The 25,672-nt window shown below is 38.6% G+C and overlaps 1 protein-coding gene across 2 annotated transcripts in view; it reads left to right on the top strand.

Annotated features, from left to right (window-relative positions):
* SORCS2 (sortilin related VPS10 domain containing receptor 2) overlaps nt 1–15,189 on the top strand; it is a 761,685-nt gene extending 746,496 nt beyond the window's left edge. The window contains exons 23-28 of one of the 2 annotated variants that reach the window (XM_075194425.1): nt 2,114–2,239; nt 4,947–5,046; nt 8,617–8,719; nt 10,217–10,374; nt 14,157–14,236; nt 14,550–15,189. In XM_075194425.1, coding sequence (XP_075050526.1) covers nt 2,114–2,239; nt 4,947–5,046; nt 8,617–8,719; nt 10,217–10,374; nt 14,157–14,236; nt 14,550–14,573 — 591 coding nt within the window. In that variant the 3' untranslated portion in view covers nt 14,574–15,189. The remainder of the gene's footprint in view (nt 1–2,113; nt 2,240–4,946; nt 5,047–8,616; nt 8,720–10,216; nt 10,375–14,156; nt 14,237–14,549) is intronic. The other variant, XM_075194428.1, reaches the window with a different exon arrangement.
* The last annotated feature ends 10,483 nt before the right edge of the window (nt 15,190–25,672 follow it).

Here is a 25,672-nt window from a genome sequence, read left to right as displayed (position 1 = left end):
CAGACCCCAGCTCAGGTTACTGTGCGCTGACAGTATATGAGGAAGTTACATTATGTCAGACGTTAGTATTTGGTTGTGCCTAAGAAAACAGATACGGCTGCATTGGCAGAACAGCGACATTAAACTGGCCGGACAAATGTTTATTTGGAATTTGATTAAAAACTATATAGTTCTCTTTTCCAAAATATGGATTACAGGTCGTTTCCTATTATTGTCAAAAGACATAAACTGTCCAAAGCAAAGATCTCGGAGTAGCAGAAAGTGTCCTGCGCTGGAAATATTATATCACTCGGCCGTCCACTTGGCCGGACTGGGAGCCTGGGGTTTGCCTTAGATACATAACTGCTGTAAATTCAATTTATTGTCCTTTCTTCTTGGCAGTTTTATTATTATACCCTTGCAGTATTTGTATCGCTTTGTATGACATTTTATAGTCTTTCCCGTTTAAGGCTCATGGCCACAGAATTAAACGTTCACATTGTGTTAAGTCCTTTCTGGGTGTGTAGTTGACTTTACAAGACAACCAGCACATCTAAGAGCAACATAAAGCTACCACTCCGATTCAACATGTGTTAAAAGTCTGTGTATTACCCAAGTTATATACATGAAATAACTGGACTATTTTTACTTAACTAAATATATCCACCATGCTCTAAGTCACTGCTCTGCAGCAAGCTACCGTGTTAGGAGAGAGGTGCTTCTCTAACACAGCAAACATTGACTGACTGCCGGGCAGACTTGCTGAGCAGAAAGGCACTGTGTGGATTGGTTGAATCATGCACAGAGGCGGGGCAGTGATGTCACACCAGCTCAAATGACTGCAGTCTCAACTTATTGACCTGTGTAAGATCCCCTCTGTCCTAAAGATGTGTTTGTACCTTCAGCTGACTGTAAATTGAGTGGAGTGGTAATGCACTCATTTATACCAGGGCTACAGTGGAATGTCAGGGTGCAGTTGAACAAATTTCAGGTTTAATGGTCCTTAAAATTACTATTAAAATATGTGACATTGGTTTACTAGTTGCTTTACATACAGGACCAAATTGATATCATTGGAACCTGTAGGCACACCAGGTTTGGTTCCTTGGCTCCATCAACTATTGCATTCAAAGAGGATCAGGATATAGTTGCACCGTTCTGAATTAATCCTGTATACATTGTATGTGTCTCCGGATAGCCCAACTTCCCAGAAAATATAACATTCTTAGTTTAGTCAGAATCGGATAATTATTCTCATTTGCTAAGGGCATTTATTTTGCTTTGCTGAGAGATAAAACTGGCACACGCGCTGTACAGAGAAAGAACTCCTTCTCACGCTAAATTCACCCTAGACACCTAGTCCTATATGGCCTTACATTACATCTGACAACTATGTACATTTATTCTCAACAAATTTATAATCCTAATCTATTGCTTGGATAGGCAACGAGGAGCTTGTCTAGTGATCAACAGCACAACTAACCGTATCTACCTAAAACACGTTCCACCCATAAGCTATATTTATATTATCCATATTTTTCTCTTTTGCAGAGCCTTCCATTTTCTTTGTTTTCTTCATTATTATTAATTTACCAACCTCTAGAGAACTGCAGAACATTGCTCTGTATTAAGCAACCCTCAATGGCTACATTTTTATATTCCTTGGGAAATATCAGCCCAGATGTCTCGATTTCAGCTGGACAATCCCGAATTTAGGGCTCTGTCTCGCTGTCCCTCCCAGAGACATGATTGTCCCACGGGTGGGAATGTTGGGGGAAGGGAGATAGCTAATGGGCCGTCCTCTGGGGTTATGGCTACGCCCCCATCATAACATGACCCCGCACCTGTTGAGATGAGGCCACACCCCCTGTCCCGCTGCTGGGTACTTGCATGTTGGGAGGTATGAGGTATGTGAACCACAGGAGGAGCCCCAAAACCCTTTATTTCTGAATAGCTGGATGAAAATTTTTCCCCCTGGAAATAAGATCCAAAGTACAACTCACATCTATCCCTCCATCTATCTAAAAGAAAAATGAAACACATATTATTCTTCATTTATTAATATAATTATGTCCTAAAAGTATCGTGTATAAGAATATGGTATTAAATGAGGGTTTCTATGAAATTATTGCAGGAAACTAACATACCTGAGCAGACTCTTGTGACTGTTGTGAAGCCAGGATTACCAACAACGGCTGACTTGTACCTTCTACCGCCTATAAATCAACCAAAGAGGAAGAGAAGCGTCCACACTGACAAGGTACAGTGCAGAGATATTACAGATCCATCCACAATCCAGATATGTGTGTGACAGACATATGTAGATGATTAGGATGCACTAGAAATGGGCAGATTGTCTTCTGCTACTGCAGATATATGAAAGTACATAACTACCATAGGCAAAGGGGATTAGCTGCCCCCAGGCCCCAGGTCTATGGTACTTCTTCAACATAGGGGCCGAAATTTTGGTTCTGGGGCCCAAAATATGTTTAGTTACGCTCCTGCTTATGTTACTTGAACACCTGTGTTTTTGCTAAATTCCATTGCTTGCTTCATTTTGGGTACAGATAATATAATATTAATATAAGATAATAATATATTAATATAAGATAATATTATAAGATTAAAAAATTAGACCTCAATAGAGCAATCAGGAGACCTGGGAGCTTTCATTATAAGTCTCTTTTTCCTAAAAACGTCACTGTCGCTACTTAAAATGAAAGAACCCTCTAAATTTAAAACTCGAGTTGCTATATGTAAAACCAGCTAATAACATTCATATTTGTTTTTAAACAAGTTCTTATTCTTTAATCAAACTTGAGATACCTGACATTGTACTTACAGTTGGTGTGTAGTTGAGTAAGGTTATTGTTATCTGTTATCAATCATTTTCTGTAAAGGGAGAATATCCTATATAGACAGAAAATATGTTCCGTCACATTAACATCTTTATCTCAGATATCTTCAGTTCTGATCAGCTCTTTAAACTTTCGACAGAAACTGTAATTATTACTAATAGCTCTTTAAGAGACACATTGGATTTTATGGTTAGTGTACATTTAATAACATCATAAATATATAGCAAAACTTAAATGAGAGTGAATTTACAGCTCACTACATTTTTATTTTGTCATTTTATTATTTTATAATAATAATACATGTAACATTTTATCTATTTTAATGAATTCTGACTTGATTCCTATTTTTTGGGTATGAAAACAGCTCACTGCGTTTTATAGATATTAATTATTGATAAAAGAGATTAATATTGTGCACATTAGCAATTAATATATGCATTTTTTCATTTATATACTTTACCTAATCTTCACAACACAAAATTTAAAAATGTAAACGCTTGTTGTTGATAATAGGCTGAATATATTTAAAGCTTTGTTTTGATGATCTTATCATAATTATATGTTGATTGCATAATCATGTTGAAGTGATGATGTTCCTGAGAAGCATTACTACATCTGTCCTTCAATCATATTGTTTAAGGCAATCACCTCCATGTCTGTGGGGAGCAACAAGTCTGAATTAATGTTGTGCTTTACACTGTTAGGTGATTGTCCTGATTTTTTTCATAGCCTGTTGATAAGTTTAATCAAAGATATTAGATAAATATCTTATTTAATTTTTTTCTGTTTTCAATCTACCTCCAGAGGTGAAGCCCCATTTTTAGAATTTTATATATATATATATATATATATAATTAGCTTTATCTACCCCATATCGGGGTAGAAGCTGTCAGGCCACGGTGTGGCTGCAAGTTCAGGAATCATGACAACTTTGTTCCAAAACTGTGAAAAATAAAGGAACATGATTCTTGCTCTTCCTGTATTGTATTTGAATAAAAAAACAACTCCCTAAAAATCACATTTACCACTCTACTACATTTTTTACAAATATTTTCTTTTATCTTCCTTTCTTGATCCATTGTAGTCCAAATGGAAGAAAATAAACTAGACCCTCCCTCCCCCCAATTTAATTACTCACACTCACTCTGATGGGAAGATCAAAGTTCTGTAGTCCCTGGGACTCCCTTACACCAGCCAATCACAAGTAGCCAGCATGGGGAAAAGCTTGTGATTGGCTGTCAGGAATTGGAGTCCAGGCTTTGACCCTTTAGCAGTAGTCGGTGCTAGTGTGACATGTGGTTCATTAGAGTGCATGGCGGTGCCTTTGTGTGGTATAATTTTACTCTTCAGTTAAATGAGTCACACTGCACAACTTTCCCTCTTTTTTGCACGTACCTGACACTTGTGGCACCTTGCTCTTGGAGAGGGGCATTCCCCATACTGTACAAGTTAAACACGCCTGTTTGAGATGTGTCTTATTTTGGGTCACATGTAAATACCTTATCTTACCAAATGTCAATACCGCTCCTACACAGTCTGGTGCTATTTTCCAGTACGTGATGATGATCGCCATATATTTGCTCTGGATCTATATTCTAGATTGGATCTATATTGTAGATTTAAGGTTGCACTTATCTCAACATGTGTAACTGAAAACACAGATGTGAAAACATAGAGAGTGCAGATGTATATTTGCGCACACGCAAACAGGCAACTTTTACATTCAGTTCTAAATCCCTCGTCCCATAATCTACATATAACCAGATTGGAAACGACAAATGCAGATACATATATTAGGTTTTGGCAAATCACACATATAAATCATTCGAGTTACGTGCAATTAAAATCAAAGTATTTTATTATATTAAGGCAAAATGTATTCATAGAGTAACTAATTCTCGATTTATTTTTTTTCTGGAATTAAAACCTCTGAAGGGTTCATACAGTTTGGTAAATCTCAGACCTCAGGTGACACAGCTAGCTGGTTGTAATGTGTTCTTAAACTAGTGAAATTATATGCATACGGTTATTGGCGTTTAGTATTGATGCTGTCCATTTATTACTCCTTGCTATTGTTATTAATATATGTATGTTGCTTTGTGCTTCTAGAGAATAGCTGTGATAAAACAGGCTTTGAATGCTCAGAATATAACGTTCTTCCTGAGAGGTGGATTTTGGGTTGTGGTGTCATTAAGTGATTCCGAGTCAGGTAAATAACTCACTTTTACTGTTTACATTTTGCATTTAAAATGTGTCTGTCTTTTGTAATTGTATAATAAAAGACCTAACAAATCACCGTGCCGTCTCTAAGCAATGCATTAGATGTGGTGCTGCTGCTGAGGAAGAGGACTCCTTAATAGTCTATAATTCTTCTACAGCTAATAGTCCGGCGAGGCTTGGTAATGAGAGGGAAGGAACTCAATCAAGATGCGCTCTAATAAAGAACAACTTACTACTACAATCGTTTTCTTTGTTACTGACCAATACCGAAGTCTTTCTTCCCCCGTTAATCCCTGAAGCTGGCTTTCAGATTACCAATCAGGTTATTTAGACTACCTGTCCCATACAACTGCAAGCAAATGTTTCATGGTATCAGCAGGCCCGGCGCTCCCATTAGGCAAGGTTAGGCACTTGCCTAGGGCGCTGGGCTCTGGAGGGCGCCCTCCAGAATGAAAATTACTTTAAAACTGTGCGGCGACCGCTGACCATACCTGTCACGGCCGCCACACAGCATTCAGATGTACGGGGGAGGGGGGAAGAGGCTATTGCTCACCACCGCTGCCTCTCTGCTCCGTCCCCTCCCCTCCACTCACTAGTGTCAGTGAGTGGAGGGGAGGAGACGGAGCAGAGAGGCGGCGGTGGTGAGGTAAGGAAAGACGGGGAGAGGGTGGAGGAGGGAGGAGGGCGCAGATTGTTGCGGGGGGGGGGGGGGCTGGGGCGCCGATTTTGTAAAAATGCCTAGGGCGCAATGGAGGCTAGCACCGGCCCTGGGTATCAGAAACATTTTTTAAAGTCAAATTTTAGCCCAGGGGGCAAGATTCAGCTCAGCAGCGTATTAGGCACATTTAAAGGAAAAAATGCAGGTGACTCAGTTATAGAACGTCATCACTTTCGCTTCGTTTTATTGTGTTCCACACTGTAATGGCGCCCAAATAGGCATTGGGGTCACCCAGTGGAACTTTTAGAAGACTCATTGACCAGCACCAGGCTGGACATAAGAGTAGAAATGGAGGTGCTGATCTATTGGTCTATGGGATATTTATAGGCAGATCTATTGGTCTGTTGTCTGTGGGACTGCGGTAATATTTATGGGCAGCCCAGCTAAATGTCATACTGCTCGTGCTTAGCTGATGTCCAGGTAATGTTGTTGTACATACCTGCCTACCGTGACTGATTTCATCAGGGAGACATTTGCCGGCTCCAATATACCCCATTTTTTTGTCTGATCTAACTTGGGCTCAGTTTATGAACTGATACATGACAAGGCAATGGGTTTACAGACCAGGATGATATTCCCAGAGCCTCTGCTTTACAGTCATGGCCAAAAGTTTTGAGAATGACACAAGTATTGGTTTTCACAAAGTTTGCTGCTTCAGTGTTTTTAGACCTTTTTGTCAGATGTTGCTATGTTATACTGAAGTAAGATTACAAGCATTTCATAAGTGTCAAAGACTTGTATTGACAATTACATTTAGTTTATGCAAAGAGTCAATATTTGCAGTGTTCACCCTTCTTTTTGAAGACCTCTGCAATTCGCCCTGGCAGGCTGTCAATCAACTTCTGGGCCACATACTGACTGATGGTGAACCTTTCTTGCCTAATCAATGCTTGAAGTTTGTCAAAATTTGTGGATTTTTAATTGTCCATCCGTCTCTTGAGGATTAACCACAAGTTCTTAATGGGATTAAGGTCTGGGATGTTTTGATCCACAAGCCACTTAGTTATCACTTTTGCCTTATGGCAAGGTGCTCCATCATACTGGAAAGGGCATTGTTCATCACCAAGCTGTTCTTGGATGGTTGGGAGAAGTTGCTCTTGGAGGTTGTTTTTGTACCATTCTTTATTCCCTTGGCTGAGAAGCAACCCCACACATGAATGGTCCCAGGATGCTTTACTGTTGACATGACACAGGACTGATGGTAGTACTCAGCTTTCTTTCTCTGGACAAGTGTTTTCCCAGATACCCCAAACAATCTGAAAGGGGATTTGTCAGAGAAAATAGAGAAAATGACTGTACCCCAGTCCTCAGCAGTCCAGTCCCTGTACCTTTTGCAGAATATCAGTCTGTCCCTGATGTTTTTCCTGGAGAGAAGTGGCTTCTTTCCTTGACTTCTTGACACCAGGCCATCCTCCAAAAGTCTTTGCCTCACTGTGCGTGCAGATGCACTCACACCTGCCTGTTGCCATTCCTGAGCAAGCTCTGCACTGGTGGTGCCCCGATCCTGCAGCTAATTTAACTTTAGAAGACGGTCCAGGCACTTGCTGGACGTTTTTGGGTGCCTTGAAGCCTTCTTCACAACTATTGAACCTCTCTCCTTGAAGTTCTTGATGATCCGATAAATGGTTGATTTTGGTGCAATCTTACTAGCAGCAATATCCTTGCCAGTGAAGCCCTTTTTATGCAAATCAATGATGACTACACGTGTTTCCTTGCAGATAACCATGGTTAACAGAAAAAGAACAATGATTTCAAGCACCACCCTCCTTTCAAAGCTTCCAGTCTGTTATTCTAACTCAATCAGCATGACAGAGTCATCCTTAGCCTTGTCCTCATCAACACTCTCACCTGTGCTAACAACAGAATCACTGACCCAATGTCAGCTGGTCCTTTTGTGGCAGAGCTGAAATCCAGTGGAAATGTTGTTTTGGGGATGAAGTTCATTGTCATGGCAAAGAGGGACTTTGAAATTAATTGCAATTCATTCGATCACTCTTCATGACATCCTGGAGTATATGCAAATTGCCATCATAAAAACTGAGGCAGCAGAGTTTGTGAAAAATAATATTTGTGTCATTCTCAAAACTTTTGGCCATGACTGTACATGGTATTACACATGCCAATACAGTACAAAGCTCCAAGCTCATACAAACTAGTAATGTACACTCAGCATATAATAATATCATATACTATCACTAAATATTGCATCACCCGGTGACCCAATAGCAAAGAAGACCTGGATCTTATGATAAGCAGATATTCTAGTTTACAAAATAGAAGTAAGCCAACCAGCCATGTCAATGCCTCTCTGCTAGATTCGTCCTAATTTTTATAGTGAGAGTAACTACATTGGTTTCAGACTGCAGAGCAATGAGAGTAACCACATTGGTTTTATAACTCTGAGCAATGAGAGTAACCACATTGGTTTTATAACTCTGAGCAATGAGAGTAACCACATTGGTTTTATAACTCTGAGCAATGAGAGTAACCACATTGGTTTTATAACTCTGAGCAATGAGAGTAACCACATTGGTTTTATAACTCTGAGCAATGAGAGTAACCACATTGGTTTTATAACTCTGAGCAATGAGAGTAATAACTTTAGTTCTGCAGCTCTAAACAATTGATGCATCCACATTAGTTTCATAGCCATAAACAACAAGAGTAATTAAACAGGTTAGTGCACTGCAATACAAAAAATGTAATAGGTTGTTATCAATATAATCCACGCCTTGTGCTATTCTAATCATATATCACATTGTATATTTATGAGTGAATTACTGCAGATAAGTGATGCTGGTCCAGCAATTATAAACGTAACCAGTGTGTTTTCCATTACAGAGTCCCGGGCGATCGGCGGATCAGGAGGGTACTGGGCTATAGTGATCATCTTTGCCGTCTGTCTCGTAGCAGTTGGTGCTTTCATCCTTTATAAGTTCAAGAGGCAAGTTATGTCCAAATCAGTTATGCACAAAGGATTAATGGAGAGATAACCGACTTAGCATACATAACAAACAGACACTTTTTTACTAATCTAAGAGCTATGGATAGTGGATCATTGCCACGTGGTGATTTAATTAATGTGTTGATTTAGCTCATTGTGAACCACTCTTGTATCAATCTATACAATTGGTGTTTCTCTGTTATTAAATCAGACGTCCTGCAAGTATTTACAGCAGTCAGAATTGATGGATAGGAAAATAATGTCCACTTACTTCCTATTTAGGCAAATTCTATATTTCAGAACTGAACTCGGGAGAATAAAGAAAATAACAATAATTTAAGTCATATTTATGAATAATGAATAGAATAAGCAGAAAACCTTCAAATCCCTAAGATCCTCTTGGCAATAAACCATCTGAATCAATCATAATACAAGGTAGCAAGATTGCAGGTTAAGAGAGATGCGGTATGCAAACAATTTGTCAGTGTATCTCTCACAGCATTGTGATCATGGGGATTTAAACAAAGAAATATGAATAACAATGTCTGCAAACCATCTTATTAATTGGATGCATTTGCAGAGATCTCCTTTCATAATTTCCTCTAATGCATTGGAATTAACAGGTGTGCCAATAATTAGGCAAATTAAAACAATTGTTCTATATATAGAAATTATTGGTATTAATCATATCAGTAGCTCTAATAATTGTTACAAAAATGTCCTTTGGAAGTGCACACAGCCCATATACAAATGTCTGTGGTGGTTTGTATAAGAAAAGAGCAGGGCATTGTGGATAATGAACTGGACTGGCTAGACCAGTGTTGGCTAACCTGTGACACTCCAGGTGTTGTGAAACTACAAGTCCCAGCATGCTTTGCCAATATATAGCAGCTTATTGCTGGAAGGGTATGCTGGGACTTGTAGTTTCAGAACACCTGGAGTGTCACAGGTTAGCCAACACTGGGCTAGACACACCACTGTGCATTAATGTATGGTGGAATATTTTATCACTGTGAATAGAAGGTACTGTGAACAGGACCAGCGCAAGCTCTGGGGACAATCTAGGAGCCCCCCCCCCCCATTGAATGTTACACCACATGCTGCTTCTTACTGTAGGCTCGAGGTGGGGGCAGCCTCCTCTGCTTCCCCGCCTGGGTGTGTGGCCCTTGGCCGTGACCTCATAGCCAAGCGTCACACTCCCAGCGTATCACTGTCACCGAGGAGCAGGAGCCTCCACTGAGCTTAACCACATTACACCGACCCTGACCTTGGCCTTTCACCCTTGCCTCCTGCTTTTGTTTTTTTAAAAAAAGAGATAAAATTTACCTCTCATTCTTTAGTGTCATATAATTCAAACTCCTCTCCGATTGGTTGGAGTGACCAACCAATCAAATACTTTAGGAAGTAATTTGAATGTCTCCGATTGGAAGTTCACATTCTACCTATACCACTGGCGAACGCCACATTTATGAAGTGCTGTTTTTATCTGCGACACAGGAAAATGCCAGGCAGAAATGTCTACGCTCAGATGCACAACGAGAAGGAACAGGAGATGACAAGTCCTGTTAATCACAACGAGGACACGCAAAATATCATCCAGGGAGAGGAGTTCATTGATGATGACATGGACACGCAAACACTAGGACATGCAAGAGGTAATTGAAAACATAAACTTGTTTTCCACCCAATACTTTTACGTTGTTTATTGCCGAGAAGAGAATTTTATAATGAGAAATAGTTACGGCTGTAAAGGAAAACATTATATCTTGCTCGAAAAAGGGATATTTGTCTTCTAACAGCCTTAAATGTTCAAATATTTTCCTCTGTCCAAATATTATCTGGTTATGATATTTTTGGCAACAGTTTAATCTCAGCAGAAAATTAGAAATATTTGTGAACTTAAGGATTCTTCTTGTGTATAACATTATGTCACTCCTTCACAATGCAGAAATCAATGCATGTATGTTATTTATTAATTCGGTTTGGTCCAATCTTTATCACAGAAATGTACATAGATTCTAAATAGGAAGTAAAATAGAAAATAATGAAGTGGAAAATATAATACATTATAAAAAAATCTTAATAAAAAAACAGTTATGCATTTCTAATGTGTTAAAACTACTGATGGAATCTTTCAATTAATTTTTATTTTTTAAAAAAGTGACTTATATGAGTTTTAATTATCAACATAACTTAAAAATGTCTTTATTATTCTAATTATTATTTAGATTTTAATCATTTTTAGAATTATATTATATTTTTCATGAAGCTAATATTACCGTTTAATAATAATAATAATAATAATAATAATAATCAAAATAATAATATTTAATATTCCTAATAAAAAATATGTTTTATAAATATTTTTGCATCATTAAGTATATTATTGTAGATGACCGTTTTATAATATTTTATGATATTATTCGCATTGGTCCATTCAGCAATAATAACTGCCATTTTTTTAGTATGAAAATTAGCATTAAGAATTAGTATTAAGAACATACAAAAACTTGGTTGCTTTCAAGATACTTGGATATGCTGATAAGTGGGATGGTATTTATGATTTAAACCACAACAAATATTTTACATACAACTTGATTATAAATACCCTTAATATTAAAAATGCATATTTCTTAAAATGGTCATTTATGCTTCATTTTCAGATGATTTGCGTGAATAGAAAGTTGGAAAAAAACTGATATATATATTATTTTATTTATATTTTAATTTAAGGATTCACATTCCCACCTGCCGAAGGTGGTTTATTTGACACTTAAGGAATTTTTAGATGATCACTGGGTGTATCTAGTGAATCCAGCATAACAGACGTCATTGTTTTACATTTAAATGATCTATAGGAGAAGTGAAAGGATAAAGTTGTGGGCTTTACATGTGCTAACCGTGACAGAAACTGCACATAGCCCAAATGGGCTTATTTTCTAAAGGTCTTTATATGTTAATAATTGTTCTTTCTATGGGAAACATGTAATGCTCCATGTAATTATGCACAAGTTTGCACTAATGTGAGTAAACCCAATCACAAAATAAACGTGCTATGTGTCCGCGCTCTGTCCTTAGCGGTGGTAATTGTTTTAACGCTGCCGAGAATTCCAACAACGTTAATACCTTAAAACGTACCCAACCCGTCCTTAGTAGATGCCCTTATGTGTTATATAATATGTTATATTTCACACACGTTTGCTAAAATAAAACGGGTTTTATTATTTACTCACTATGATGAGGGGGGGGGGGTAAAAGATCGATGGGATGAATTTGGTATATCTGGGGCATATTAAGCACTAAAGTGGGATTCAATTTTGCAGAATGGGACTTCTTAAATTATGTAACACCTGCTATGTGGAAAGGTATTTCTGAAGTCCTGGAGATCTGGTCTCAACCCTACACTTATAATGGGATTCATTATTATACCATCTAGTTGCATTTCTGAAAATTCTTGGAATGTTTTGACCAATGTAATAAATACATTTAAACACATGAATGTGTTGAGCCCAGGACAAGGTGGTAAGAGCAGGTACTTGTGGAGGCCAAGTGCGAGTATAACTGGACATTTATAAGGAAAACTTGACAAACTATAAAAGTAGAAGAAAAGTTCAACCTTGACCTGGAGTTCTCACAGTCTAGTCTTTCGTCTAGAGAAGGAGCATTGTGGCCTGGAGGCCTGAGTCAGACAGGGCAATGCTCCAGCTGAGGTCCCTGTGATATGGGGTTATTTTTGTAGGATGACACGGAGGAGGCCCTCTGCACAGCTTAAGCAGCTAAGGCAGGGACCAAACTAAGTCCTCGGGCTTCCTACAGTGAGGAGTGAAGGCCTGGTGGGCAGATGGCCCTAAGCCAGGCCCTCATCGTCTAGGGGGTCCTATGGGTATGTGTGAACTACGCTTATCATGTTCTGTCCCTGTCTCTCCTCACTCACCTTTTCTCATTGGCTGACCCCTTGACATTTGGCTTTCTTTACTACTTGCTCCTTAATGCTCTCTCCCTCTCCACCTAATCCCCTCTAACTTCATCTTTGTTACCAAAGAGGAAATGATTAGCCCATTGTCTAGAAACAGCATGAATGTGCTGGAAAAATGGCACTTGTAGTCCCCAGATGCGCATTCAGCGTGTCTGTACTGTCAACCTCCTACATCCAACATTATCTGTGACAAGAGGAGGGGAAGACTTTCCTCTTTTGTGTGGCTTTCCTATTGCTGTGTCTTCTCCAGCTATCCCTCACATGGTCACCTCCCAAAAAATTGTTGGACAGACCTGGTGCTCTGCAACAATGGTTACTCTCACAATGATCAGCAGACTGCAAAAGTAAGTCTGCATCATGGTCCAGAGAGCGCCTCCTGGTGGCTGGAATGGGGACAGCTGTCCCTGATTTGCCCAGTGGAAGCCATGCCCCTCATTCTCATGATTAAAACTTAAATTTAAAACCTAAATGAGGCTAAAAAAAGGAAACAGAAAATGGAATTAATTGAAGGGATGGTGCTAAAGGAGTAGTAGATTGAACTTTCATATTACTTTTTCACTGGTTCCATGATGAGCATTTTGCAAAGCATCCACCAAACTGAAACATTAGGTGCAGATTTTATGGGGATGTTTCCAAAGATTGGGAAGTGAGTGCGCACATAGAAATGCCCTTGGCGGACAAGTAGACACACTTGTGCTCAAATTGAATTGTAGTGTTTGCAGTTTATAATTGGCCCTTATTGATCTTATCATACACCTCTTCTTGTAATGTCTCTGTATTTCCTGAAGTAAAGATCTTTGAAATGCTTCAGAATACACAGGAAATGGCCTCATACCCAATAAAGATGATTGACTTCTGCTATCTAAAAGGAATAGTTTTTACCCGTTGCATTTAGTTTCTTAGAAGGCTATTGTTACAGTGTCATTGTAATCCATAGCTTGATTTTATTTACTTTTAAAGGGCCACTAAACTTGAAGTGAAAGTTGCTTTGTATTAAAGCACTACAAAAAACACATTCCTTAACTCTGTATATCTGTGTCTACAAAATTAAAACAATTAGGTATTGGTTCATATTTTGATCAAAACATTTAAGCCTGCATCTCGGCATCAAGGGCACCTCATTGTATGCAGAGTATGAAAACAGAGTATTTGAAATAAAGATTGATAATGGGGAAGCATGTTTTCTATACACACAATGCTTCCTATAAACCTATAAGAGGACAAATTCTTGCTAAGCTACAATGTCAAATATATTAAGCTCTGCCTTGGTATTGGAACGCTACTTCTCCCATTCAATCAATTTAGTGGCCCTTTAATTTATCTCATGCCATTTCAGCATCCATCAAGAAGCTTTCAATCTCGCTCATCCTCTATTTCATTTTCCCATATACTTTATTTTGCTTGTTTGTTTGTTTTTTTTACGGCCCAACCTTGGGACTACGCCATACCATTGCCTTGCAGGGGCAAGTTCTGGGAGAGGCGGAATGTTGAGCAGCTACAAGGTCCCTTTACTGTCGATGCCCGCCAGTGTCCAATCGCAGGTCAGTGGCATGTTAGGTGGATGTCTCCTCCCATCCCTTTGTTCCTCGAGGTTATCTGCACTTTTTCTGCACAAAAGACAAGCGATGCGTCTTACCACTGTTACATTCCACTGTTATATTCCCCCCGTCGAATCACCAGAACGTCCATGAGCAATCATGGATAAGGGCACAGCAACTTGTTATGTGGTTACTGCACCTTTTAATTTGATGTATTCTTGTTGTAAAACTGCCCTTTTCGTTTTCCAGTGTTTTACGAAGCGTGGAAGACGTGCTCAGTAAATATGCTAATTCTTTTTATTTTCTATGTTCTTAGGTAATCACTCAGGAGTGGTTTTGAGCATCAACTCTAGAGAAATGCACAATTACCTGGTTAGTTGATGTTTACACACAAGAGACAAACATTACAGACTCTTCATTATATTGTAAAAATTTCTTCCTGGCAAATCAACGGACTGAAAAATCGGACCATAGCAGCCATTGGAGAATTTGTCTCGAACCCGTCCTGAAGATATAAATGTCTGATATTACGGAAGAGAGGTCGACCCTAAATGTTTTAAAGACTCGTTTTCATACAACAGACGGTTGTTACGATTCATATTCAATTGGTAGCAAATTTGTAACCCAAGACACATTTTTTTTGTGTTTTATTCATATTATGTGTACACGTTATTACCTTTTTAGAAAGAGATGCTCTGGGGGTTTTTCAAGATCCAAGTTTACTTTAGAATAACGACATTTCCATCATTTGCGATTTTCTGAACTTCTGTGTAAAGGCTGCGTGCCCTGGTGACGGAAAGTGATGTAATAATACTGTATTAATACTTATTAACAGTAATATCTCCACGTCGGGATAAAGTGTCACTACAGCACCTGAAAATACGAGGCTCTGCTTTCAAAGGGCGGTGGTATTTTTTTGTATCTTTGAAAAAGTGAATAAAATTCTAAAAAATCGAGGAATATATTGCTGTTAGTTACATTAGAAAGTAGAGAGTCACTGATTATCAATCAGGCACCGAACTTACTCCTTCTGCTAGAGACCAGGCTCAATGTTATCCTGGGGAATCAATACATTAAATTGTGTTCTCTAAACGAGAAATGCGTGTGGCTCAATTAAGCCGGAGTTCAGCTAGTACAACAAATTGCAAAGCTCAATTAGATTTAAAGTTTTTTGTTTTGTAAAATAAAGAAGCTAAAGGATTGAGCCCTGACAAAGACAGATGAACATTACATCTGAGAACGTTTTCCTGAGAGACTCTTAAAAGGTACTGGAATTTGGGAGGTGGAGAAGGAATCACATTTGATTGGCCGTTAGTTACATTAATAAGGTTCCGCTTCCTTCCACCTGGACCTCCTCTTTCCTTCACTCCCTCTACACACAATTTTTCGTTATATAAATGTGAAATACTGATATGTACCAAGGTACTATGGCTTATTGCCTAAACTAAACTTAAAATATAGTGTTGGTTCTCTTTTATATTAAAAAAAATGGCAAACATTGCCTTGTAAATTGATAGTTTTCTACAAGCAATGTGTACTATTGTACTGAAATAAAAAAGTACCCAGAATGTTATTCCCTATCATGGACAACTGTGGAGGCAAAGTACATTCTAAACTATCAGTGCTGCCTGGGCCCTTCCAGGTTTGGAACAGCATACCGCTGGGCCCCATAGCCAGATTTCAGTAGGGGCCCCCATGGGTCCACTTCCAGGGCCCCCAGCTCTGTTCTCAACAGAGCAGAGGCCTAAGGGGGGACTGGAAACCTAGGTAGGGTGAAGGAGACCCAGCACCTCTTCATCTCTGGGCCCCATAAATGCCACAAACCCTGCACTCCCTATTGTTACGCCCATGGGCCCTTTGTTGGGCAAACAACTTAAAAATTAATTGGATAGAAAACGACAGGCTTTCCTGTGATGAATAGGCTCCTCCCCCTTTTTGAAACAACTTTATTTTGGTTGATAGATAAAATAATACAATCAGTCACAGTCATAAAGGTAACATCTACACATAAAAAACTCAACAAGGCCATTGCCACCAAGATGGCCAGATTATGTGATCCACGGGTGGATGTTAAGGTAACATTAGATAGAAGGATGACTATATCATCCCAAAGTCTAGCAATTTTAGGGCATGTTCACCAGATGTGGAGGAAGGAGCCCAATTCACCCCAAACTATCCAACAAAGAGGGGAGGCTGTGCCAAACATCCTCTGGAGTCTAGTCGGTACTAAGTACCACTTGTAGTAGATGTTATTGGCATTTTCTTTGCTATGGGTTGAGATCGAGGACTTTGACGCTCTTCCCCTATTTAACATTTACATATAACCATTTAATAGACTATATCATTAGCATGTTGCCTTTTAAAGGCAGCACACAGATATGCCCAGCACATACCATATCTGAATCAGAATTAAGCCTGTAATTGCACCTATGTTAGTGCTATATAGGTAGTCACTATTACCAACTCCACAGCCAGACACCATTGTCAATCTTCAACCATAATCTGACACTGGTCAATGACCGGGTTACCTTTGATAGTTACCTGTAACTTTTACCACTTAGATGTTCTCTACCATTTGTACTAATAATACTTGTTTATAAAACCTCTATAAATATTCATAAAGATTATAAAAATCTGCTTTATAGCAACATATTGTGGTACATTTAATACCGGACACAGCAGAGATGGGACAAACAAATATGGTTTTGTTTTTTTTTTTCTTAATTATACACATTTTTTATTGCTCAAATATGTCTCAGAAATGTTGCATTTTAATGAATTATGTAGCAAGGTCATCAGCACTGGGGAGTCTTGCTGGAGCCGTACCACCTTCTAGGGATTGCATTTTATAAGCTCCCACTATTCTCAATAGAAGCAAAATGGGCATATTTAATTATAACTGTGTAGCAATTCATTTCATAATTTGAACATTAAATCAGTTTTGGGTGCACTTAAATTCCTTAATACCTGCGGTTTTTGTGAAGACATTTTTACAGGATAAATAACACACATTCTTTTGTTAAAAAAAAAATATAAAATAGATATGGTGATATATTTTGTGTAAAACATCGATCAGCAATTAATGAATTTGCATGTTCCACATTAAAAATTCATTTTCACATTACATTTTACGTGCAAGTAACTGCAGGATAAGATGTCTTTTCATGCCATTATTACTGGAAAATGTTAATAGTGTAAACTATTATTGCTTCAATAACATGGAATTCATTCAGCACCATGGAAGGATTACCCATAATCCCTCATCGCTGTCAGGCTTTCATTTGCCTAACAGATCTGGTTGCCAGCTTTGTCATTAACGTGTGGGATACAAAATAGAAAGCAGCTGATCTCAGTTACAGACTTGGCTGTGAATTAACTGGACGGAAACCCGGCTCACGAGAAAAAAAAACCTTTGGCTTATCACGTCTTGGTGGAAATCTCCCCAATTTGGACAAATGGTGTCGTCTTACTACATAGCTGACAATAAGCGTCATTGCTTTCAATGCAGCTGGCTGGCTACATAATACCTATTGTGGCTAATACATCCTGACCCAAGCAAAACAACACACTATCCTTATTTCCAGCTCACGTGCTTTCCTATAACGTTATTACACCTCCGTTTCTCTTCCTCCCAGTTCTTTGTTTAGTCAGTGGTGAATCCAGTCTGCCATCTTGTATTACACCATTCTGCAAGTAGATTGAGAACATTCACACCACAATATAAGTAAGTTTGTGTCACCTACCGGCTTCTGGAAAACCATAAGTTACAAACGTCAGAATATCAGAGCTGTCTGCTTGTATACACCAGACGTGTTACAATAACATATTTGGTGACTAGTGATGTCACTAAGGTCACATGACTCATTTCTGATGTCAGTGAACGCAAAAGATGGCTGATTCTAAGGTTCACGACACTTGCTGCAGAAGTACCGCTGTTATGCACAGTTGCTGCCTAAACATCAGTTGTTTTTGAACCTTGGTCACACTGAAGAGCGATGGGTGATATCAATGAAACCAAAAAAGAGTTTACAGTTTACACAGAATTCTAAATTCCTGATTAGCAATATGCGGTTACGTAAAATGTATATGTACAGTGAGCATTGGTAGTTACATTTTGTACATCGACCTGTCCTATAAGAAAACTACTGTAGTATTTTCTGCAAAAAAAAACCACATGCATTTGTGTGCAAAGTTTTCAATAAAATAGTAAGATAAAAAAAAGCACTCACACAATTCCATCAACTTTCATTATTTCGGTATTGATCCAGAAGATGATAAATCCTTTCCCCACTGATACAGCTGATAATTTAACCTCTATGACACTTTTGTGGATGTTCCTAAACTCATTGGGGCCTATATCTTTACAATCGGGCTTTTGCCACGGTAATTATCATCTGTCATCGCAGCGATGAATTAACGCAGCAATTTATTATAGAACTCATGTAGGTACAATGCGTCCGCTTTGTCGTTTACATACAGTAACGCAGGGGCAGCAGGAAGATCGGAAGATCCCTCTGCCGCAATGCTCTCTTCATAGAGATGAATGGCCAACGCCATCAAGGACAAGTTCTGAAACGCTAAGCTTTTCGGAGCTCAATACATTTACCCACCCCGCAGTCCCCTTTGAGTATTACAGGGACTGCAGTAGGCGGTAATTTGCCTAATGCAGAAGATATCTCTGATATCTCCTGTGTTAGACTTGTCTTAAATAGTCAATTTGCTTAAAAATGTCTAAACCGTGTGGAAAAAGATGGTTTAGGGCTTGATAAATAGACCCCATTAAAACATAAAGACATTTTACTCTAGTCCCAATAATTAGCACTAGTTTTGAATAACCATATATTTGCTATCCCTCTAAATATTCTGGGTTGTATTTTAATTGCTGTTGTAATTTCGTGAAAATAATCCAGGGGGTCCAGTGGAAATAAAGTAAATACAATTGCAGAAAACCCTGAGTTGACTCTTGTTCATACGCAGAGATCTGACATACAAATCTCACTAATTTACACTAAGCAAAAAAATAAAAATGCATGATATTATGATTGTGTACGGTTGAGAAAGATGACATTGTATATTTTATATAAATTCAGTTACAAATATAACCCACTCTCACAATGATGGAAAGTTTTAAGCATACATGTGTACATCGTTATAGGAAGAATATTTCAAGAATAACGTCTGTCTAGCATTAATATTTAATTCACAATAATCAAAATAGTTTAAGGGATCACAAAATATCCGTAAACAGGGGTAGTGTATGTTCCAACTTATTCCTATTTGACAATCAGTTGACAGCACAAGCGGGAGGTAGTTATACAGTCTAAGAAAAATAAACAATTTAAAATAGGGTCAGGCTTTGCCATTGTGTTAGATATCATCCATAGTCAGCAATAATCACTAGAGAATCACAAAAAAAAGATTAATGTGTTATAACATGTTATAATGTGATGTTACTTTAGTATGCTTTGTATTTTATAACATTTATTCAACAACTGCTTCACAGTCAAACTCCTCATCCAGTTCCCTACAGTACTTGGGAAAAAAACTAGATGAACTATAACCACATATATCTTATTTTGAATTTTTGCATTATCTAAAAGATTCACAGGTGGCGCTATCACGCGCAATCCCGACTAACTGTAACGGAAGCAGCCGGTAGTAATGTCACAACTGTCATTGTCATATTACGCCAACAATGAGGTAAACATTCCAAGAGCAACAAGCACCTAAGAGGGTTACTTAACTCAGTAAACAAAGTTTAAATATAAATGTATATATATGAATATCTGTACACATTGTAAACAGAGAGGTCGTGATTACCGCTTCCAATTATGTTTACCCTGATACAAACATACTATATGTTCACACCACATGTAACACTTTGCCTCAAATGATTATTTCCGTTCACAATTTCAAAGGTTTTTTAGCACAGTCCAATTTTTGAGAATCAAATGGCAAATTTTTGTTCCATTTACAGCAAGTATTTCTTTGTATGGGGGGATGGTGACATTTCTCTAAATTATTCTGAAATAAAAAATGTAATTAAGGAATTTTACCAATTTGTTTCTTAGCTTTGGTTTGTCCTTTGGGAAAAATGCAATTCTGCTTAGAAATTTAGGAACAATAAGACCGTGCATGCGTTTATCTTTCTTCATGCTGTTGAGACTATTTGTGTGGTTTCCTAGAACAACTATAGACTACGCCTCATGCAGTATCACAGGCTGATTGACAGTCCCAGCACTAGTACCGATAATATTACCATTCACGTTATTACCCTGTGGAGGATGGACGAACACATTCAAACTGCCTGACTCTTGGTCTACAGTCATGGCTGGCAGCCAAGGTGGCGCACAGAGACAATTACACACAAACTCACAGTTCAGAAAGCAGATTGCAATCAGTTTACAAGGAGTTTTAGGATTAAAGGCACAGGAACTCATGCAGGGGTACACACAAAACAAAAAGCCTGTCTGTCAGTCACATGCTATGCAGATATGTCTCTGAGTAAGGCTAGGTATATACTGCAAAAATATTCAACCAATGTGTCATCTATAATGATTTTTACCAACAACTGCATAGGCAAACAGAGAGAGGGGGGGTTGCCTAGTGCCTGGAAACCCCCCAAGCCCGCTGCACTGTATAATTGAGATGGGTGGACCCTGCCACCGCTTCACACGGCTCTGCTTGAAAAGGAAGAGCTGTGTGCACCAAACAGTAGTGCATACATCATTGCCCATGTATTTATGGGGATAGGAAGAGTTGGAGAGCAGCCAAGCACTGTCTAATATTATAGCCACGCCCCCATGCATGCTGGTCACGCCAACTGGTGGCGTGGTGTGGAAACCCCCCTCTACAAATTTTGCATTTGCCCCTGAACTGGAAAACAAAAAGTCCCGATCAGCATGCTGGTTCATGTGTACACACTATACACGTTTTACAAGATTCACCTTCAGATCTGTGCTCTTCATCTGTCATAACCATCGTCTGAAAAGACCATGACTCTGTAAACCCTATAGGGATCTATGGACACTGCTGGTCGTGTACACACTGCAGAATTGGAACAACATTACCCCATTTCTAGTCCAGTTTAACATTCTCGTTCAACAATATTATGTGCTTTGGAATGATAAGCGTTCCTCGCTGCAGGATACATACTACTGTGGTATTGGGCCAATCATTGTCTGCTTGGCACAATAATCTGCTGAAAACACTGTAGTGTGTACCTAGCCTAACAATGTGTAGGCCTTGACTCAACACTATGATTGGTTGCATTACACAGCCCAAGTTACTATGCTATGCATTGACTAACAAGACACTCATTTACAGAAGCTAGATTTGGAGTTTTATTTTGAGGGGTATTTTTTTCAGAAATGAGAGATGGAATTTGGTTACAGAATATACAGTATGTTCTCAATATGATGTAATCAGGGGCGGGCTGGGACGGACAATTTAAATCAATTTCGAGATGGCTAGTTGTGAATGCACTGACGGCCGCTTATGCAAGCCAGCCATTGGCCGCCACATCGCATATTACTTAATGCGTTCGCTTCATTCATTAGTAGGATATTGTACTACAGATTATCTAGTACAATATTCTATTAATGAATGAATGAAGCGGCTGCACTAAGCCTATGTCTGGCTTGCATAGGCTGCCTGCATTGCTCTGTAAACAGTGCTACAGGGCTCCCCTAGACTACAGAAGGAATGAGGCTGGGTCATTTCACATTAAATCAACAACATTTTAGAAAAAATTCTACCTTATATTCTCTCATTTCTATTACATTTGGTATAATAAATGCTGCCATGGGTGTAAAGAAACCCCCCAAATCTTAGGCTGATGTGTGCACTGGTTTTGAAGTTAAACGCCTTTAAAATTGCACTTCTTTAGCAAAAAATTAGCTTTTAACGTTTTATTTTAATTGCATTTGTAGCTCACCTAATTGAGCTAGAGAGTTGGGCAAGGTCTCATTTTAAACCTCCTTTTATGGGCTTTCATATGATATATAACACAGCAGTATGTTTTAATAAAAATTAAAAATGTAAAATTTTCAATATCAAAACTTTTGATTTTCTCAAAAAGACATATTTTTACATTTTTGAAAAACATTTTAAAAGTTGTTCATACTGTTGTTGATAAATCCCCAAAGTTTTATTTTGGGATCATAATGGGATCATCTGCTACAAGAGTGTTCACTTTGGACTGTTCCTTAAAATAATGAAAATGAGAACTAGCTAGGCCTGTTCGTTAAATTTAAATTTATCTCCTTAAACAATCCCTTTGATGTATATTATGTACAATAACACAGTATGTTAATACTGAAATATTTAAAAAATTTGTGATAATTTTATGTCTTTCACATATTATAAGAACGCTTACTACAGATCATTACCATTTGGGCAGCACAGTGGCCTAGTGGTTAGCACTTCTGCCTCACAGTACTGGGGTCATGAGTTTGATTCCCAACCATGGCCTTATCTGTGTGGGGTTTGTATGTTCTCCCCGTGTTTGCGTGGGTTTCCTCCGGGTGCTCCGGTTTCCTCCCACACTCCAAAAACATACTGATAGGTTAATTGGCTGCTATCAAAATTGACCCTTGTCTGTCCGTCTCCCTCTCTGTCTCTGTGTGAGTGTGTGTCTATATTAGGGAATTTAGACTGTAAGTTCCAATGGGGCAGGGACTGATGTGAATGAGTTTTCTGTACAGCGCTGCGGAATTAGTGGCGCTATATAAATAAATGATGATGATGATGATCATTTGGTGCTGCTGCTCTGGATGGATGGTGCTTCTTGATGGGTTGGAAATGGCTGAAAGCTTCATTTGTTTTAGTATTTTCATTACAGAAAGGGTGTACATTCGAGCTGTCGGAGTTAATGTAATAACCTTCCACAGACCATCTACCATTGCAATATACCCAGACTTACCTGAAAACCGAACCTGCAGATTTCCGATCGCACCAGGATGCTGACAGCAACTCAGTCCGAATAAACAGCTCTCCAGCAGTAGACTTGACGTCAGTGCGACGTCCATCAATGTTAATTTAAAGCGTCAATGTCGGGACCCCGCAGGTTAAGTGTTAAACTTAACCTGTGGGTAAGTGAATGGGGATAAATAGGAGAATAATGAAGGGCACAAAGTCTGATAAAGGGGGAGACCAGAAGCATGATGAAGGGGGACAAATAGCAGAATAATTTTATTTGTGTTGAACACTTGATTAATAATAATAATCATAGTTTATAATAATTTTGTTTATAATTTAAAAAAAACATTTATGTGGATTAATCTCTGTAGTACAGCATGTTTTTTTAATGTTTTTTAAACACTGATTTTTCTGCAGGTAACAATAAATATAAGCTTAATTATATCGATAAGTCCCATTTTTATTCCTGTGAGTGGTTGTGTAGGAAGGGGCCCCAGTGCACTGCTTTGCCCGGGGGGCCCATAATGTTGTTAAGACGGCCCTGATACCTGGCACTTTCCTCCATCTTTATTCTTCTTTACTTCAGTTTGAAACACTGTGTTGATTTGATGTGGAAGCACTAAATTACTGTGGGCCAGGGTGTCAGATAGACACCCTCTGCCCTGCCTCACCCTCCCCGCAGTGACATATGGGAGCTTTAATCTCACTAGGAGGCTCCCATGAGATAGTGATGTAAATACATTCATTAATACATATAAATAAAATAATTAAATATATTATACTGGTGGCTTGCCCACAAACACAATGGGAGCTTCCTATACAGTAGAAGGCTCTCATTTAGGCAGGGCAGATCAAACACCCACCAGCAGGAGAATACCAAGGAAAGCACAGGGAAAAGAAAGAAACTGGGAGAGAAAGAAATTACTTTTATTCAGGTAAGTGTACGTTCAGTTATTTATATTGGGCATGAAAACCTATTATCAGGGCACTTGTGCTGTTTTATGTAATCAGTGTCATCAGTGTTGGTGGTAGATGTTAAACCACAAGAAGTTTTTAGACCTAACCAATTTGTTGGTTTTATTTCAGAACTTGATATATACATATATACAGTTGTCCACAGTTGACACTGACTGCAACAGACAGGCAGTATGACAAGCTTATGCAGCTAATGTACTTAACACTATTATAGTACATTAATATATGCAGATGGTAGTAAGCTTATATTGTGGGCAATGTCAGAGAACAGATTGCTCATATATAATTTATGCCTCCAGTCACTTTATATATCTACATATATCTATATACATGTAAGTTATATATGTAAGAGAATATATATGTAAGAGAACACAAAAAGGGAAGCAGCTGCTCCAGTTATGACGTCTTTACAGTTCAACTGTCACAGGAAGAACCTGCTGAGAGCTGAGCATGCTCAGTAGAGCGTTGCGGACAGCTGGAAGCTGCCCCACATCCTGTCTTCGGTAGATCACAGGGGGCACCACTACCAAGATGGGAGACGGAGCATAGCACTCCATATTAACAATTTAATACAAACGTTTTCGATTTTATTGTTAAAAAAAATAGGCTATTTTTATATTGATAGGGACTGTTTGACTTCAGTCCATTCAGCCCACGTTGCAGAGCAATTTGTCCTTACTCCTGCACCAAAGTACCCTGGTTTTTGCTATGCATTTGCATTAAGCACTATTATGGGCAATTATGGAAACAATGAGTATTTCTCCGATCTGGAGGCACACAAATCATAAACGGTCCTTAAGTTGCACATCTACTTTATGCTTTAATGCTACTTTCTTCTGCCTTTGTTATCAAATAAATAAATATCAGCCTAGGAAATGAGCCCTAAAACAATAAATTAAAATACAACCATGGTAAACTACATTAAAAAAACCCCCAATAAAATAATAATATACACAATAAAACAAAGATCATTGCTAAACTCAAACAGAGATCAAGAATATATATAGTGAAGTGCTGTAGACCTAAAAGATATATATGAAAACAGTATACTTATCACTATATAATACTCATTTTAATGAAAGTATATCAAGCATACAATAAAAACTCTTCATAAATAAATAAATAAATATCATGTAGCATGTAGCCTAAATACCTAGGAATACCACTACAAATTATTATTATTGCAGACAACATAATTATAGATATGAAAACAAGGTGGAAGAGGGCACAAGAGGAGCGAGTGTGGCTTAGAGTGGAGATTGGGACAGCTGTGAGGGTGTATTAGTGTGAATAGTATCATCAGGGATAAGGTAAGCTCCAAAAAAGTGATGGGTTTTCAGAGAGCGTCTAAAGATTTGAAGGCTGCGGGAAAGCCTGATTCAGCGTTGTAGGGAATTCCATAAGTGGGGAGCAGCACGGGAGAAGTCTTGTAGGCCGGAGTGAGTGGTGGTTACCAGAGACGAGACAAGGTGCAGGTCAGAGGTAGATCTAAGAGGGCGGGAGGGAGAGTATTTTGATATGAAATTTGAGGTGTCCTGGAGGACA

Source organism: Mixophyes fleayi, chromosome 1, assembly GCF_038048845.1.
Source record: "Mixophyes fleayi isolate aMixFle1 chromosome 1, aMixFle1.hap1, whole genome shotgun sequence".
In the NCBI taxonomy this organism is placed as follows: Eukaryota; Metazoa; Chordata; class Amphibia; order Anura; family Limnodynastidae; genus Mixophyes; species Mixophyes fleayi.
The sequence above is the reverse complement of the archived record's forward strand: the minus strand, read 5'-3'. Positions and strand labels throughout refer to the sequence as shown.